The sequence below is a fragment of the Ursus arctos genome, unplaced genomic scaffold (genome assembly GCF_023065955.2).
Source record: "Ursus arctos isolate Adak ecotype North America unplaced genomic scaffold, UrsArc2.0 scaffold_24, whole genome shotgun sequence".
NCBI lineage: Eukaryota > Metazoa > Chordata > Mammalia > Carnivora > Ursidae > Ursus > Ursus arctos.
In genome coordinates this window covers 33818808-33838912 of record NW_026622919.1, presented here as the reverse complement: position 1 = coordinate 33838912, position 20105 = coordinate 33818808, and the positions used below count along the sequence as shown (strand labels likewise).

Below are 20105 nucleotides of genomic sequence, written 5' to 3'. Positions count from 1 at the left end.
TTTATAATATTATCTCTTTATTGATATCCTCTACTTGGTGAGACATAGTTCTCTTACTTTCCTTTAATCCCCTAGACGTGCTTTCTCCACATCCTTGCTGGTATTTGCTGTTCTCACCATTTTTTTATTTTATGAATACTAGATATGGGTAAGAGAGGTGATTTGGAAATTTTTTTTCCCAGTGAGGAGCTTGTATTTTTATCTTTTTAGCAGGAACTTTTGCAGAACAAAATTTTTACTTTTTGTCAATTCCAATTAAAAAAAACATCAGTTGGGTTTTCGTGTTCATGCCAGAAAATGTGCACCAATCTGGGGCCTGAAGATTTTTCTCCTATGTGATTTTCTTTATTTTTTTAATGATTTTATTTATTTATTTGACAGAGAGAGACAGCCAGTGAGAGAGGGAACACAAGCAGGGGGAGTGGGAGAGGAAGAAGCAGGCTCATAGCGGAGGAGCCCGATGTGGGGCTAGATCCCAGAACGCTGGGATCATGCCCTGAGCCGAAGGCAGACGCTTAACGACTGCGCCACCCAGGCGCCCCTCCTATGTGATTTTCTAATAGTTTTCTGGTTTTACATTTTATATTTAAATGTATCCATTTTCTGTTAGTTTTTTTGGGGGGAGGGGCAGAGGGAGAGAGAATCTTAAGCAGGCTCCATGCTTAGCACAGAGCCCGATTCAGGGCTTGATCTCATGACCCTTAGATTATGACCTGAGCCAATTCAAGAGCTGAACACTTAACTAACTGCACCACCCAGGTTCCCCATTTTGTGTTAGTTTTTGTATAATGTTTTGGATTAGGTCATGGTTCATTTGGGTTTTTTTGGTTTTTGTTTTTTGGCTGTGTAAAAAACAATACTTCATTTTTTCAAGATCCTTTCAAGATTCTTTTCTCCATTGAATTTCTTTTGCATTTTTCTCATTACAGTAACGTAGTTCTGTGGGCTCTTTCTGGATTCTCTGATGAAAATGAGTTTTTAGTTTTTTTCTGTATGGGAATATCTATATTTTGCCCATAATTTTCAGGAATGTTTCAACTAGATAGGATAGGTTGCTTGACAGTTGTCTGTTTATTTATTTGCTAGCAGCTGTCAGCTCTCTTCCTTTGTTCACAGCTTTTAGCATTATTAATCTTTTTTAAAAGATTTATTTTTTTGAAAGAGAGAGAGAGCATGTATACGGAGGAAGGGAGAGAGAAGGAGAGGCAGACCCCACCACTGAGCATGGTGGGGCTCGATCCCAGGACCCCAAGATCATGACCTGAGCCAAAGGCAGATGCTTAACTGAGCCACCCAAGTGCTCCATTTAGCGTTATTAATCTTTATCCCTCAATTAGTTGGGTACAGAGTTGCACTTTTTGGGGGCAGCATTCTAATTTGTGGTGTCAGCTCAAATGGAGCCATTGGAAGTTTTTGAAAAGGTTGCTCAGTTCTTCTTATCTCACATATTGTGGATTTTTCTTCCTTCTGCTGTTCTGCGTGATGTAATAGAAACTACTTTTATTTATGTTTTTTGTATTGAACTTACAAGTAGATTAAAAAAAAACTATAGTTTTGATTTTTTTTATCGGTTTTGTTTTCGTTATAGGGTAAGAACAGCAGTCTCTTGATTTTAGAAATTCAACCCTAAATCCTCTTTGCTGGTCATTGGAGAAGGTAAAATGTTCTCAAGGACACTAGATGTGGACAGTAGCCTGTGTACATGTATTAGCTTGGGCTGCCGTGACAAAATACTGTAGATTGGGTGCCTTAAACAACAGATTGTTTTTTTTCTCACAGTTCTGGAGGTTGGAGGTCCAAGAACAAGGTTCCAGCTGATTTGGTTTCTAGTGAGGTGTTTCTTCCTGGCTAACAAATAGTCACCTTCTCAATGTGTCTCCACATGGCCTTTCTTTGGTGCAAGGGATCAGGGAGCGAGAGAAAGAAAGCTAGTTCTGGGGTCTCTTTCTGTCTTTTAAAATTTTTATTTATTTTTATTTTTGTCCTCTTTTATTTTTTTTAAGTGAAGTGTAATTGACATACAATGTTATGTTAGTTGCAGGCGTGTAACATCTTGGTTTGACAATTCTATACCTTCGTGATCACCATGATAAGTATAGTCACCATCTGTCACCATACAACGTTATTACAATATTATTGACTGTATTGCTTATGCTGTATTTTTTATCTCCCTGACTTATTTATTTTATAACTGGAAGTTTATACCCCTTAACCTTTATCTCTTCTGCTCATCCCCCTCCCCTCCCCTCTGGCAACTATCAGTTTGTCCTCTGTATTTAAGAGTCTGTTTTTTGTTTATTAGTTCATTTGTTTCATTTTTTTAGATCCCACATTTAAGTGGGATATATGGTATTTCTCTTTCTGACTTCACTTAGCATAATAACCCTCTGGCTCCATCCATGTTGCAAATGGCAAAAATCGCATTCTTTTTTATAGCTGAGTAGTATTCCTCATTATATATATAAATATATATAACATCTTTACCCATTCATGTATCGATGGACACTTAGGTTGCTTCCACATCTTGGCTGTTGTAATATGTTGTAACTAATGCTGCATTACACATAGGGGTCCATGTATCATATGGGTGTTCTATTATTAATTTTTTTCAGGAACTTCCATACTGTTTTTCACTGTGGTTGCACCAATTTGCATTTCCACCAGTTGTGTACAAGGGTTTGTGATGGCCCTTCTTATAAGTACGCTAATCAGATCAGATCAGGGTCTCACCCTATCATAATACTTCACATGCTCTCTCTCTCTCTCAAAAAAATAAATCTTTTAAAAAAAGATTAATAATGCTAAAAGCTGTGAACAAAGGAAGAGAGCTGACAGACCCCATCACCAAATATAGGCTGGGTTTTTAAGAGTTTCAATATAGGAATTTGGGGGCTGCACAAATACTGAGTTCATAACAGTCCATGTAAGAATCATTCAGTTACTCTTAGTTTTTAAAAAATCTTCTTTAGTCACAGCCCAATTCTAGGTTCTTCTGTGTATGATTGTTGCATCATACTTTTTCCATGTGTTTACTTCCATTTTAAGATACCCAAATATTTTGTAAGAAATGTTAAATGTTAATGATACTTTCATCTTGTGTTGTGCTGTCTACAAGTATTATAGCCCAGCACAACTTTAGGGCTTCAACCTGTGCTGCTACCTTTTCCCTCCCAACATTTAGCCACACTGTTTTTCAGCTCCTTAAACATGTTACATCATTTTTCCTCTGCCTGAAATCCTCTTTTACTGGGGTAACTCCTATTTAGGTAACTCTTGAGTCCCACTTTAAATATCATTTTGTGAAGACCTGCCTGACTCTAAACAAAATGTCATGTTCCCCCCACCCCACCTTGTCACTAAATTGGGCAAGTTACCTAATCTGCTTGGATCACCTTCAGAACTTCAGTTTTCTCATCAATGAAATGAGGGATAATAATGGGGCCTAAAATAATACCCAAAACATAGTGAGGCCTCACAAAATTTAGCTGGCATTGTTTTTATTATTATTAACCTACGTTATCCTAGTTTAAATTTGTGTACACCCATAGAGAGTATCCTTTCAACATGTTTTCTGTTAGAGGTATTTTGTCTCCAGGTATTATTTATTATTAGCCTGGTAATTTTCACATAGTTGATGGTAAGTAACTATACACTGAATAATTACATTAATTATTTTTCTCTCATTATAATCATGGGAAAACTATGGCAGGGCAGAGAGAAGGCATTAATTCAATGTAATTACTCATTTGTTGAATGAAACCAAGTTATTTCTCATTTGTGGTTTGAGCAAGAATTGTCTTTTCCCCTAAATTGTGGGAGTGATCCCTGATGGCAAATTGTATTAAATGAAGAAACATATCACATAAACTTAAGACTGAGATATATAGCATATATATTAAAAATATCTTGTGGAAACTGCATCATATTTATGTAATAAAGCACACTAGATTGGCATATTACTAAGTATATTGTCTTTGACATGAAAGAAGACACATATTTTTCATTAATTAAAAATTGGAAATTAGAAACAGAATATTCAGCTGTCTGCAGTAAGCCTGGCATTTCTAAAACAGACCTGTTGTCTTTAATTTGGTAAATAATTGATCTGTTTTCCAGAGGCGTTATTTCTGCCAGCTGAGGAGCTGAGAGCTGTGAAGTACAGCACATCTACATTTTAAATAATTGCCCTTCCTTGGCAGGGAAATTGCTTTTCCATCCATTAATAAGAGGAAAATGAATGTTGGGTCTATAGTAAAGTAGATTAAACATGTACCTCTTTGGATGCTTGACTGCATCTTTAACAGACTTGAAATTTTTCTGGTTAATTAAATGCTATATATTGAAAGGTGATGGTGGTCTTGGGTTAATCATTAAAAAAGTTTAGGTTGGATTTTTTTTTTCTTTTGCACAGAGTTTTCCCCATTGATCACAGTGAATGGTCAGAAAAAATACCTTGTCCTGATTTTTGTTAACATCTGCAACGCCTCACAGATTTACAGAATCATGTGGCTTCAGATTTTTCCTCTCATCTGACAGCTTCTGGTTTATTACTGCTTGTCACTCATGCTATATCACTAACAGTGCAAAGGCAGCTTGAAGAGTTTATTGCTTTTTTTTTCCCCGAAGAAGGAGATGTTTCCATTCTAGATTTGTAGTTGCTCTCCTCTGTCGTCATCTCATAAAATGACGTGTTTTACTCATGTAATGGATTACTCCCTGAAGAATGTGGTCTCTGCTCTGTGTTCCTTGTGGCACAGGACTTGTATGGGAGTGGTGACTTTGCAGGTTTGACTTACCGTAAAGTGCAGTAGGCATGATACCCAGGGCCCATGCTAGTATTGTGGTTCCACCAAAGTGTTTCATTCCTTTTAAAAGCAAAAACAAAACAAAACAAACAAGCAAAAAAATCCAAAACCAACCAACCAAACAAAAAACAAATTAAACTTTTAAGCTAATGGGATACTTTAATATATGTTTAAAACGAACAACTGTAACCATAAAATATAATTATAAATATTTTTTCATTGAAGAGGGGGACCATAAAGGCAAAAATGCCCAAAGCCCATGAAAGTCCTAATGTGGTCCCAGGTCCTGGGTGTCCATTAGTAAGGAGGAGCCCTTCTCCTTCCCCACCATGACTGCCATAGTATTTCTAGTTAATTAAGCAAAGGTGCTCAATTAGCACTAAACCAACTAATGAAAGATGTGAATACATACATGTATGCCATGCAATATGTGAAGAAAACATATATACACACACATACCTGTAACACTATAGCTACCTGTAACATACCTGCAACACTATAGCTACCTGTAACAGATGTAACTATAGCAGTAGAAACCCAGTATTAAATTTTGAAGAAGGTAAAAAAATCTATAGCCAAGTGCATACATGCAGAGTTGCCAAGGGTGAATTAAGCTTTTGCTTATCAGGACAACTTTACTGATTGTTCAGCAGTGAGGTACTTGAGTATTTGTGGTCCCTTCCTGTTTCCTCTCCTCTAGAATGCTCTGGCCGTCCCCTGGATTCAGGCTTGTTTCAGTGTTCTCATTCAGATTTGTCTATACTCTTGCCTATGTTCATTATTTTGAACATTGCTCTGAAAACAGTACAAATATTTCTCAAGGATACATATATTTCAAAGGACATACATTACATCCAATAGGGTGGGTACTTATGGTGGGAAGGGATGAGAATGCGAACTGGATGCGGGAATGGACGATGTAAAGAAACATGTAAAAACAGTACTCCATATCAGTGTTCAGAGTTAATGAGTTTTACCAAAAAACCAGTTTAGAGTCCCAACAGTATAGAAGAGAATACGATTATTATTTAAGATGAACTGATCTTGTGGTTTTCCTTTTGTTGCTTTGATTGTTTTGTGGGAAGTTTTTGATGGTGGTGGTGGTTTTTGGTCTCTTTATTCAAGTCATTTCTTTTTTTTTTTAAAGATATTTATTTGAGAGAGAGAAAAAGAGAGTGGGGGGAGGAACAGAAGAGAGGGAGAGGGAAAGGACCTCAAGCAGAGCCTGACACAGGGCTCGATCTCACAATCCTGAGATCATGGCATGAGCTGAAATGAAGAGACGCTTAACAGACTGAGCCACCCAGGCACCCCACAAGCCATATCCTTCTGATGGGCTAAGAAGCCATTACACTGATGTATATAGATACAGATATGTAGAGTGAGGTTGTGCAAAGAATGCCTGCCCGCCCAGTAATCATTGTTGTATGTCAGCGGTTGTTCTTAAAATACTCTTTCTGAAACATAATTAAGAAGTCATGTTTTGAAATAGTGCAGATAGGTAATGAAGTCTAATTTCCAGAGACACTTGGTTATTTTGTAATATTTGACATATTTGCAAATATACCCAAAATAAAAATGCTAAACGATGAACACTTTTATTTTTCATCTAATAATTATTTGTTACATAGTTTTTGATCTCCCCTGCTAGAACCTTGACTGAAGTCTGTAGAGTGTCATATATATGCTCTGGAATACATGCTTTGTGGTGCTTTGACCACCCATTTGGCCAAGCTGCACATCTGAGACTCATTGACCTCTTTCTTGACCCCTCACCATGTATCTGTATTTCTTATGCATCCCCTTCTGGCTGCTGTGTTTTAGGTTTTATTGTGTCTCCCACCTCCCCTGCCCCATAGGGATAGGATTTTAACTTTCTAACTGCTCTGTTTAGTATCTGTCTTTTCTTTCTCTCTCCATTCATTCACTCTCCAAAAAACCACCGATTTTATCTTGTTCTCTTACCCTTATTTTTGTTTTGGTTTGTCTTCAATTTTTATTGAACTGTAGCTTATATAATGTAGATTGCATGAATGTTAAGTATATAGCTTGGTGAGTGCACACACACACACCCCTGTATGAGCTCTACCCAAAAAGTTAAAAAGTTCTGTTTTACACATCTCTGAAGTACATTGAATGGCATTCCTTTGGAAATACCTAATTTCCAAATTTACCTTTCAAATTATATATTATAGTCCTAAATACATAAAATATCCGTTCCAAGCAGACTGATCTGCATCATATCCTCTTTACTTCTTCCTCTTTCTTCTGCTTTTCATGATATTTCACTTTCTTCTCCCTCTCTTCTACCAAATTTCTATTAACCTCAATTTGAAATGTATTTTATTATGAACTTTTAGCAACGATTGTCTGTGATAGTTGTATGTGTGTGTGTGTATCTGTGTTTATAATTTTTCTCTCGGGACAGTAATGTTGTATTGATACTAATAATAGACAACACAAGCTAACCCTTTTTAGACTTTTAAATTTGGTTTTATCACTGTCTTTGGGTTTCAATAATCATATCTATTAATTGAAGTCAGGCATGCTATTTCTAAGGCCCTTCGAGTTATAATGCAATTGTATGATATGTTGTCCTGAATAAAGTTAAGAGTCAAATTAATCTTCCCAAACAATACTTCCTTATCTTCCCAGTTCTTCTACTTTATCTAAAAATTTTACATTTTTGTCATTGTAAGGACCCTCCATGTTGTGATAGTACAATATGATCGGGTAAGAAAAATCATTCAGTTATGAAAGAAAATTATATTTTATAAAAATATTTAATCACTTTATGCCTTGATATCCTATTAGTGTTTTGTGTTAATATTGTCCACTAATGTTTCACTTTTTAAATAATGAATGGTTAAACCAAAAGTAATCAACACAAGCTTATTCTAAAATTATATAGAAATTCAAAGGATCTACAATAGTCAGATCAATCTGGAAAAAGGTGAGTGACCTACTCTAAACGTATAGTAATCTAGAAAGGATGGTTTGAGGCAAATATAGTTATAGATGGATGGAATAGAATCCAAAAATTGATCACATGCACATGGTCACTTGATAGCTGACCAAAATAAAGTAATTCAATGTGGATAGTATAGTTGTCTCAACAATGGTGCTGGAACAACTGGGATATCCACTTGGGAAAAAAATAAACTTTTACTTAACATACACAAAAATGAACTCTAAATTGATCATAGACTTAATTTAAAAGCTTAAACTATAAACCTTCAAAGAGAAAACAAAAGGATTATATCATTGTGACCCAAGAGGGATAGAGAAACATGTTTTAGGTAGGATAACAAAAACACAAACCATAAAACTGGCCTTCATTGTATTAAGGACCTTGGGAAGGATATGGTTAAGAAAATGAAGTGGGGTGCCATAAATTGGGAGAAAGTATCATATCTGTTTATAGTCATATATCGTATATATAAATGTATAGACAAAACAATTAAAAATAGGCAAATGTTTTGAGCAATCATGTCACAAAAGAAAATATGCAAATAGCCATTTAACACATGAAAAGTTGATCAACATCACTGATCATCAAGGAATATGGCATACTAAAACCATAAGAAATCACCAAATACTCACCATAATGATGAGAATTTTAAAAGACTGACAGTACCAAATGCTAATGAGTTATGGAGCTCATGGGAAAGTTAAAATGATAGAGCCACTTTGGGTAAACATTTTCAAAGTTTTTTTTTTTTTTTAATCAAGTTAAACATACATATGAGCCAGCAGTTCTATTCCTACATATTCACCTAAGAAAAATAAAAACATGCGTTCATACAGAGACTTGTTCTTGAATCTTACTAGAAGTTTGTTTCACAATAGCCAAAAACTAGAAACAACTACTGAATGGATATATAAATGATCATATATCTATATAAGGGAATATGGCCCAGTAATATAAATAAACAAATGTAGTACTGTTAGCCACAGCAGTAGGGTTAACAAGATATTGTGTGTATCCATTTACATGGAATTCTAAAGTAGGCGATATTAATTCACAATGACAGAAAGCCAATCAGTGGTCACCTGGGGCCACGCAATGGGGAGGGGATGGACTGCAAGTGGACACAAGGGAATTTTTTCGCATGTGCTCCATCTTGATGCTGCCAGTAGCATAGGTGTATATACTTGTCAGACTCATCAAACTGTATTAAAATGAGTACATTTATTGTAAATAAGTTATATATTAATAAAGATTAATAAACCTTAAAAACTATTTTAGCCTCCGACCAAAAAATGTATTCACCCACTTGGAAAAATAAAAACACATAGATGTGAACCACTTTGCTATATGTCTCTTGGATGAAAAGACTATTGAAAATAATGGATATTAGAGTATTTAATATGAAAACCCATTGGTTATGGCCAAAGATGTCTTCAGAACCCTAAATATTGCATGATGCAAAGTGAAAGGAAGAAAACAAACTAATTATTCCAATGAAGATGTTAGGACACTTAACCTGAAACTCCTAAAAACGCAAGAAGATAGAAATAGTAAGTTATGAAATAAGTGAGCTAGAAAACCAATGATTGAGTTTAGATTTTCCTACATGGAGCAGATGAGTAAGAACCATATCAGAGATTTTGGTCTAATTTTTGGGTTGTGGATATATGCAACTTTAGGAAGGGATAAAATGAATCATGTCTTTTGTGTGTTTGACAGTGTGTACTGCAGTGCTTTTTAAAAATTTTAAAAAATTTTAATTAACATATAATGTATTATTTGTTTCAGGGGTACAGGTCTATGATTCATCAGTCTTAAAATTAGCAGCACTCCTCACAACACATACCCTCTCCAATGTCCATCACTCAACCACCCCAGCCCTCTCACCCCCCCTCCCCTCCAGTAACCCTCAGTTTGTTTCCGGAGATTAAGAGTCTCTTATGGTTTGTCTCCCTCTCTGGTTCATTTTGTTACATTTTTTACTCTCTTCCCTTATGATCCTCTGCCTTGTTTCTTAAATTCCACATGCCAGTGAGATCATATGATAATTGTCTTTCTCTGATTGACATATTGTGCTTAGCATAATGCCCTCTAGCTCCATCCACGTTGTTGCAAATGGCAGGATTTCATTTTTGATGGCTGCATAATATTCCATTGTGTATATATACCACATATTCTTTATCCATTCATCTGTCGATGGACATCTAGGCTCTTTGCATAGTTTGGCTATTGTGGACATTGCTGCTATAAAATAAACATCGGGGTACATGTGCCCCTTCGGATCACTACATTTGTAACTTTGGAGTAAATACCCAGTAGCGCAATTGCTGGGTCATAGCATAGCTTTAATTTTTCAACTTTTTGAGGAACCTCCATACTGTTTTCCAGCGTGGCTGCACCAGCTTGCATTCCCACCAACAGTGTAGGAGGGTTCCCCTTTTCCCGCATCCTCGCCAACATCTGTCGTTTCCTGACTTGTTAATTTTAGCCATTCTGACTGGTGTGAGGTGGTATCTCATTGTGGTTTTGATTTGTATTTCCCTGATGCCAAGTGATGTTGAGCACTTTTTCATGTGTCTGTTGGCCATTTGGATGTCTTCTTGTGCTGCAGTGCTTTTAACAGTGATTTTGAGCTTCAATTTAAGAAAGACTTAATATATCCTGGGCCACAAATGTAGAAAAATACAGCGAGGGGTTTGATTATCAGCATCTTCAAGCAGCTTATGAAATGTGCTAACGTTGATGCTGCCCACAGGGAAGTTTTGAGACCATTGTTTTCAAGTATTCACAGTCAGTTTAAAAGTTTTATTAATCAGATCTTCATAGGTTATTATTGTGGTTTTATGTAATTTGAAGACCTAAAAGAATTTGATCAGAACCGGGGTTTTGTTTTTCTGCTTTTATGTTTACAAATTTGACTAGTAACTTAAAAGATAATTAAATAATTTGTAAGTTTTAATCTGTACACGTATTGATGGGGAAGTATTAAATTCACAAGAATTCATACCAAAATGTCAAATTACTTTATGAGTGATATATTTTGAATTCTTGTAATGATTTCTGTCTGCCCCCAGCATATCAGTGTTTTTATTTCTTTTTGGAAGAGAGTGTGAATAGCTGGTAATTTGTTTTCCAATTCATATGTGTGCACATGATAAAGAACCATACAATTAGGGAGGTGTTATAAATAGGATATGGTAAAAAAGACATACCTACTCATGTTTCCAAGATTTTATAGCATATGCCCAGTGGAGGTTTGCTACTCTTTAATTTTGCCTTTTAGGCTAACCAGCTGACGCCCAGTTGAAAAGATTTATGTTCTTATGAGGCCGCAAAAGCCTTAATGTTCAGTCTCCAGCTCCCTCAGATTTTGGAGAACGCCATGTACCATCAGCAGCTTCAGTCCCCACCCTCCGATGCTAACGCTCATCTATCAAACTTGAGGCTGAGAGTGAGGGAGAGGAAGCTTCCAGATAAACACACAGCAGCGCCTAAACAGCTAATCACTCTAAGCTTCCGCTTCCAGGCCCTATAATTAGAAGTCCTTCTTTTCCTTGTATTCCCAGATGACGCAAATGCTTTTTGTGGCTTGGCACCTCATTTGGGGCGTGGGTTTAGTTTATGGCCAGGCTAGAGTCTGGTTTAGTCTTCTGATGCTGCATAAATAGTTCTCAAGCCACAGTCTACTCTGTACGAGTTTTTCCTTTTATGTATATCGGCTTTTTAAGTTGTTTTGTAGAAGAAAAAAAAAAAAGCTTGTCATTTCTTCCAGCAGAATATGTGCAAAAGAGGAAATTATAAATTAAAAGAAAGCACATGATTGTATGATACTGTACTAGTTATTTATTTCTTCCTTTCCTCTCTGCTCCTTCGATTTTTTTTTTGTTTTTTTAATTTTAAAGTTTTGTCAAAAAAAGTGAGCTCATTAGTGGATTATAGAAGCCACATTTACATGGGAAGTGGAAAAAGGAAACTTTTAAAAAAATTTATTTAAGAGAGAGAGAGCTTGAGCGAGCACGAGCAGGGGGAGGGGCAAAAGTAGAGAGAGAAACAGACTGCCCGCTGAGGGGGGAGCCCTATGCAGGGCTGGTTGTCAGAACCCCAAGATCATGACCTGAGCCGAAGGCAGCCGCTTAACTGACTGAGCCACACAGGTGCTCCAAAAGAAAACTTTTGAAATAGGATACACAGAAGATAATAAGATAAATTTTCAGTGGCCGATTTCTCTAAAAATCTGAATTCGTTTTACATATTAGAAACTAGACAAATGGGGGCGCCTGGGTGGCACAGCGGTTGGGTGTCTGCCTTCGGCTCAGGGCGTGATCCCGGCATTATGGGATCGAGCCCACATCAGGCTCCTCTGCTATGAGCCTGCTTCTTCGTCTCCCACTCCCCCTGCTTGTGTTCCCTCTCTCGCTGGCTGTCTCTCTCTGTCAAATAAATAAATAAAATCTTAAAAAAAAAAAAAAGGTACTAGACAAATGTTCATGTCAGTTTGAAAGCCTGGGAGCCTATTGAAAAGTGTTCATTTGTGATTATCATTTATATGTGGAACAGTAATTGTCTTGATTTGGCTGATGGGGACTTTGACTGGATGGAGTGCTTATTTTGAATAAAATATTGATATGATTCTAAAAGAAATAACGTTTATCTTCAGTAGGTGAGTCATATATTTGTATTGTAACTATAAGTTCATCATTTTCCTGTCAGAATGTTTCCATTGAATTGTTTCTCACATGCAGAAAGTCATTTTGTCATGGAAAAGTGAAATCAAAACATAGTAGCAGAATTGTGATAATTCAGACTTAGTGTAGCTCAGCAAAAAGTAGGAGGAGTGAAGACGTATTGTCCACAAAAGGACAACTAAGTGTTCATGCCCAACCTTAGAAATTTATTGTTTGGATAACAACAATAATATGGAAAGAATATAAAATATGTCAGTGACCTCATGACCATAGCTGGTTGCAGAGTGGGAGGCAATGTTATATAAACTGTTACACGTTTGAAGTAGATCTCAATAAATGACACTTTTCATCATCTAAAATGTATTCTCTTGGAAATAGGACACTGGCATCTAGTATGGTATTTTTTCATTTAACGTAGTGACTAGAGCTGTACCTTATATTAGCCAAGTAGATAGGAAACTCACATATACTTCATCTTTCTATTTAAATGTCTACCTTATCTTCCCACTAGTGCTTACTATTCTTTCATATCTTTTTTTCAACCAAGAGAAGTTTTAAGAGTTAAAAAAAGTGTCATTGTGCTTTTGGCATAGGAGAGTAAGCTGATAAACCATTCTCCCACAGAAAACAAATATAAATTCTGGACAAAATAGAAACAAACACGCACAAATTTAGATATGTGTATTATAGTTCCTGGAACAACCAAGAGAAACTTAAAGAGAGATATTTAAAAAGCTAATAGAAAAATTAAAATTGGATATTTAAAGTATTGAAGTTATCTAGAAAAACGGAAACAACAGAGAAACAACAAAAACAATGACCATCAGAAAAAAAAAAAAAATGGTAACTATAAACTCAACCCTACCAGTAAGTTAGGCTAAATGTGAATGAACTACAAACACAAATTTAAAAAGTCCAGAATTGGATTTAAAAAAATCCCAAATTAGACCTCCATTATTGTCTAAAACAAAGTCATTTTAAATACTATTATATTGATTGTAAAAGTGAAAGAATGGAAAAGTATATACCATGTGTGCACCAATCAGAATGAAGCAAGAGTGATGGTATCAGTATCAGAAAAAGTAGGCTTCAGAACAAGGAAAATACCAGGGTTAAAATGGGACATCAAAATAAAAGAGGTTCACCAAGAAGTCCTAGTAATCCTAAATGTGTATGGAATTAAAAAAAAAAAGGTCTAAAATTTAGGGAGCTTATATAACTGAAAAAAAAAAAACATATCCACGATTATACTTGGAGATGTTAAGTTCTGTTCAGTGGTAGAACAAGAAAGCAGGCAATCAATCAGTAAGAATATTGAAGATCCTAACAACACTATCAATAAACTTGAATTAACTGACCTTTGTAACACTGCAGGTGTTCAAGTGTGTGTGGAACAGTCACTGCAGTCTAGTCTCAGATATAAAACAAGGTTTAACAAATTCCTTGTCATGGAATTAAACTAAAAATCAGTATGTGAAAAACACCTGAAAAATACCCACATACTTGGAAAAACTCAACAACATATTAAATATCCCATGAGTAAAGAGGAAATATCTAGAAAACGTTTAGAATGGAATCCAAAAAAAGACAGTATAAAAATTTTGGAATTCATTCCTTTTTTAAAACACTTTTTTTTAGAGTTTATTTTATTTATTTGGCAGAGAGAGAGAGAGAGCGAGCGCACAAGCAGGGGGAGCAGCAGGCAGAGGGAGAGGGAGAACCAGGCTTCCCGCTGGGCAGGGAGCCCAGCGTGGGGCTCGATCCCAGGACCCTGGGATCATGACCTGAACTGAAGGTAGACAGATGCTTAACTGACTGAGCCACCCAGGTGCCCTGGAATTCATTCCCTTTTAAAGCAGGTTTATAGGGAAATTTATACCAATATATGCTTACTCTGAAAAAGAAGAAATTTCCTGAAACAGTGATCTAAGCTTCCACCTTAAGAAAGTTGAAAAAAGAGACGCCGGGGTGGCTCAGTCAGTTAAGTGTCTGCCTTCGGCTCAGGTCATGATCTCAGGGTCCTGGGATTGAGCCCTGCATTGGGCTCCTTGCTCAGTGGGGAGTCTGCTTCTCCCTCTACCTACCGCTCCCCCTGCTTGTGCATGTGCCCGCGCTCTCTCTCTGACAAATACATAAATAAAATTTTTTTTAAAAAAAGTTAAAAAACGGGGCGCCTGGGTGGCGCAGTCGTTAAGCATCTGCCTTTGGCTCAGGGCGTGATCCCAGCGTTCTGGGATCGAGCCCCACATCAGGCTTCTCCACTGGGAGGCTGCTTCTTCCTCTCCCGCTCCCCCTGCTTGTGTTTCCTCTCTTGCTGGCTGTCTCTCTCTGTCAAATAAATAAATAAAAATCTTAAAAAAAAAAAAGTTGAAAAAAGGGATGCCTCAGTGGCTCAGTTGGTTAAGCATCTGACTCTTGATCTCAGCTCAGGTCTTGATCTCGGGGTCGTGAGTTCATGTGAGTTAAAAAAAAAAAGTTGAAAAAGGAAAGAGCAAATAAAACTAAAGCAAGGAGAATGAAGGAAATAATAGCAGAAGGAGAAATGTAGGAGAAACAATGAAATTGAAAAAAGAAAATCAGTGACAGTTGGGGCGCCTGGGTGGCGCAGTCATTAAGCGTCTGCCTTTGGCTCAGGTCATGATCTCAGGGTCCTGGAATTGAGTCCCTGGTCGGGCTCCCTGGTCTGTGGGAAGTCTCTGTCTCCCTCTGCTCCTCCCCCATCTCATTCTCTCTCTGTCTCTCAAATAAATAAATTCTTTAAAAAAAATTTTTTTTAAAGAATTTATTTATTTGACAGAGAGAGTGAGAGAGGGAACACCAGCAGGGGGAGTGGGAGAGGGAGAAACAGGCTTCCTGCTGAGCAGGGAGCCTGATGTGGGACTCCATCCCAGGACCCTGAGATCATGACCTGAGACAAAGGCAGACACTTAACGACTGAGCCACTCAGGCACCCCTAAATAAATAAAATCTTTAAAAAAAAGAAAAGAAAAGAAAAAAGAAAGTTAGTGACACCCAAAATAGATTTCCTTGAAAACTTATAGCCAGAATGACCAAGAAAAAAAAGAGAGAAGACAAATTGTTGATAATCTCAATGAAAAAGTAGATATCACCAAAGACCCTACAGATATTAATAAAGGCTATTTCCTTGAGTTACAGAGAGTAATTCACCCAAGAAGAATATTTAAATGCAACACCCAAATTTTCCATTTTAAAATAATAAAATTTAAATTACAAAGAAATTAAAAAGATTTCGGAGTGTTCAACAATAAAAAGGTCCGCATAGTTTCATCGGCAAATTCTACTGAACGTCTAAGTAAGAAATAATAGCAGTTTCCCCCAATCTCTTCTAGAAAATAAGAATATAAGGGACATTTCACAACAGGACCAGCTTCACCCTGATTCCCCAAACAGTCAAACACATGATTAGAAACCTACAAACAAATCTCCCTCAGGAACACATCATGAAAATCTTAAATTAGCTAATTGAATAGGCAAGCATATAATAAAGGATTTTGACCAGGTGGAGCTTATCATAGGAATGCAAGGCTTGTTTGACATTTGATAACCATTCATTAGTAAAATTCACCATATTAATTGAGTAAAGAAGAAAACCTCATAATCATTTCACAGGTGTAAAACCCTGGACAAAATTCAACATTAGTTCGTTATAAAAGCTCTCAACAGACTAGGAGTAGAAAGGAACATCCTTAAGTTGTTAGAGGGCATTTATAAAAAATCCTACAGCTAATATCCTACTTAAAGATTGAATGCTTTCTCCTAAAATTTGGAAGGCAAGACTATTGCTTCTCACCAGTCCTGTTTTCCTCAGCAAATGTGGTAAGTGAAGAAAAAAAAGGCATGTAGTTTGGAAAGGAAGAAATAAAATTATGTCTGTTCCCATACTACCTGATAGTTTGTAAGGAAAATTCTATGTAATCTACAAAAAATCCCTCCCTAGAACTGGCAGAATATAAAAAAGGTCAGTTATATGTCGGGAAATATACCAGCACGGAAAAGTCGATAATTGAGATAAAATAAAGAGTACCATTTATAATGGATCCAAGAAAATATATTTACAATTTGTGTGCTGAACAAGGGAAAAAAAAGACATGTATCAAGAAATGTGAAGTGTTCATAGATCAGAAGACTCAATATTGTTAAGATGTCCATCACCCTCAGATGGATTTATAGACTTAATATAATCCTCCCCAAAAAGTCCTAGGAATTTTTTTTTTATATCAAAAATCTGATTCTGTGTTTGGAAAGGAATTGGAGTAGCCAGAATAATATTGAAAAGGTTCTTACCTGATTTCAAGATTTACTATAAAGTTACAATAGTCAAGAAAGTGTATTGTTAATGAAAATATAGATGCAGAAATTGGTGGATTAGAATGATACTTCCAGAAAAAGACCTATGAAGATACAGCTGGTACATCTTTGACAAGTTGACGATGCATAAAGAATAAAGGATAAAGAATTCAGTGGATAAAAAATAGTCTCCTGAAGAAATCTTGCTAGAACAATTGGACATCATTTGCAAAAGAAATTAATTTGTGTGATACCACATACTTTTTACAAAAATTAGCTCAAAATGAATGATAGACCTGTATGTAAAATCTAAAATTGTGACATTTTGGCAAGAAAACAAAATATTTGTGACAATGGATTAGGCAAAGAATTCTTCGCTATGACATTCGTCAAAATTAAAAGCTTGCTCTGTGAGATACTGTAGGCAGTTTGGATAAATGTTATGCCGGGGTAGAGACACATTTTAAACTGGTGAATTAAGGTGGGGGATTAGTAGATAAATTGAAACTTAAAATTCAGGTTTTGAGAAATGGTAAAAAGTGGGAGCAGGTTTTAGTTCCATGGAGAGAACTCATTTTCACATTCTTGGTTATCGGATTTGCTGTTTTAAAATACTTGTGAACTCTCGGTTAAACTTTCTCTGCTAGTCGTATGGGAACGTCAGAAAACTTTTACAATTAGTGTTCATACAGAGGAAGGATGCTGTGTTTTCATTTTTTTATCGGGGGAGGTTTTTTACATCTTTGGTAATTTTTTTCCTTCGGTAATACTTTAAGGCATAATGAGTGCTTTGTGAAAATATTTCATCCACGTACATAATTGTTTTTATTTTTACTCTGTTTTTGGTATGTCTTTCAGGAATGCTTCTAGTCACAACAGACACCCTTGGTCATGACTTTCATGTCTTCCAAATTCTGACTCATCCTTGGTCTTCATCACAAAGTGCTGTCCATCATCTATATACTCTTCACAGGGGAGAAACTGAAGCCAAAGTAAGTTGTATAATTTTTAGGAGGTGTGTGTGTGTAAGATGACATCTAATTTAGCTGGTTATTTATGTCATATTGGAGCTGAGTGTTAATATTAGTGAAATATATCCTATTTGATCCAATAAGTACATAAGCAGTAGGTGAACAAGTCAATGAAGCTGATAAAACAAAAGTTCTATTTATCCTTCTCCTCTTCCTACTCTACCATTTCCTACCCTGGCGAAAATCCTGTCATCCATTGGATATCTCTCTAGGTCTTTTTATGTGTGTTTTGGTTTTATATACATGTACACTGTATACATGGGCATGTAAAGACATATTCACATATACACAAAAATAATTGAATTTTGTAATGGATGACCATATGGATAATATTCAGTGGTATGCAGAAGTCAGCTCACAGTGGTCGGTGAGAATGAGTTGTGTACATTTGTCCCCAGCTCTGGATATAGTGACATTACACTGGTGGCGTGAAATCATCCATGCTAGGAGTGTTTATATAATAGAAATTGACAAACACTACAAGTCAGAACTATTTTTTTTCTTATGGAGCCAGGTTTTCACATTTAACAACACCTCACTGTGCATGCATGTATGGGCATGCACGTATACACACACCCACACAACATCCACAAACAAATCCACACCCACACCCACATATATAACTTACTAAACGTTTGTATTGGGCACCATGGTAAGTGCTTTTACATGTACTCTTTTTTTTTCCATAGTAATATTTTCATTATATTATGTTATTCACCATACAGTACATCCCTGGTTTTTGATGTAAAGTTTGATGATTCGTTAGTTGCGTATAACACCCAGTGCACCATGCAATACGTGCCCTCCTTACTACTCATCACCAGCCTATCCCATTCCCGCACCCTCCTCCCCTCTGAAGCCCTCAGTTTGTTTCTCAGAGTCCACAATCTCTCATGCTTCATTACCCCTTCTGATTACCCCCCTTTCTTTATCCCTTTCTTCTCCTACTGATCTTCCTAGTTCTTATGTTCCATAGATGAGAGAAACCATATGATAATTGTCTTTCTCTGCTTGACTTATTTCACTTAGCATTATCTCCTCCAGTGCCGTCCATGTTGCAGCAAATGTTGAGAAATCGTTCTTTTTGACAGCTGAGTAATATTCCATTATATATATGGACCACATCTTCTTAATCCAGTCATCTGTTGAAGGGCATCTCGGCTCTTTCCACAGTTTAGCTATTGTGGACAATGCTGCTATGAACATTGGGGAGCATATGGCCCTTCTCTTCACTACGTCTGTATCTTTGGGGTAAATACCCAGTAGTGCAATGGCTAGGTCATAGGGTAGCTCAATTTTTAACTTTTTAAGGGACCTCCACACTGTTTTCCAGAGTGGCTGTACCAACTTCCATTCCCACCAACAATGTAGGAAGGATCCCCTTTCTCCACATCCTCTCCAACAATTGTTGTTTCTTGCCTTGTCAATTTTTGCCATTCTAACTGGCGTAAGGTGGTATCTCAGTGTGGTTTTGATTTGAATTTCCCTGATGGCTAATGATTTTGAACATTTTTTCATGTGTCTGTTGGCCATTTGTATGTCTTCATTGGAAAAGTGTCTGTTCATATCTTCTGCCCATTTTATGATTTGTTTGTTTGTTTCTCGTGTATTGAGTTGGAGAAGTTCTTTGTAGATCTTGGATACCAGTCTTTTATCTGTAGCATCATTTGCAAATATATTCTCCCATTCCGTGGGCTGCCTCTTAGTTTTTTTGACTGTTTCCTTGGCTGTGCAGAAGCTTTTTATCTTGATGAAGTCCCACAAGTTCATTTTATCTTTTGTTTCTCTTGCCTTTGGAGATGGGTCATGAAAAAGGTTGCTGTGGCTGATGTCGTAGAGATTGCTGCCTATGCTCTCCTCTAGGATTTTGATGGGTTCCTGTCTCACATCAAGGTCTTTCATCCATTTGGAGTTTATCTTTGTGTATGGTGTGAGAGAGTGGTCAAGTTTCATTCTTTTGCATGTAGCTGTCCAATTTTCCCAGCACCATTTATTGAAGAGACTGTCTTTTTTCCACTGGATGTTTTGTCCTGCTTTATCAAAGATTAGTTGCCCAAAGAGCCAAGGATCCATTTCTGGGTTCTCTATTCTGTTCCATTGGCCTACGTGTCTGTTTTTGTGCCAGTACCATGCTGTCTTTGTGATCACAGCTTTGTAGTAGAGCTCGAAATCCGGCATTGTGATGCCCCCAGCTTTGTTTTTCCTTTTCAACAATTCCTTGGTGATGCACGGCCTTTTCTGGTTCCATACAAATTTAAGGACTATTTGTTCCAGTTCTTTGAAAAATGTCATTGGTATTTTGATC

At 36.7% G+C, this 20105-nt stretch overlaps 1 protein-coding gene across 21 annotated transcripts in view; it reads left to right on the top strand.

Annotated features, from left to right (window-relative positions):
- BCAS3 (BCAS3 microtubule associated cell migration factor) overlaps nt 1-20105 on the top strand; it is a 578553-nt gene that overhangs the window by 185539 nt on the left and 372909 nt on the right. For all 21 annotated transcript variants that reach the window (XR_008961213.1, XM_057317873.1, XM_057317874.1 and 18 more), the window contains one exon: nt 17628-17761. Coding sequence is in view for 20 of the 21 variants with exons in the window: in XM_057317873.1 (XP_057173856.1) it covers nt 17628-17761 (134 nt within the window). In the remaining variant the exon portion in view is untranslated. The remainder of the gene's footprint in view (nt 1-17627; nt 17762-20105) is intronic.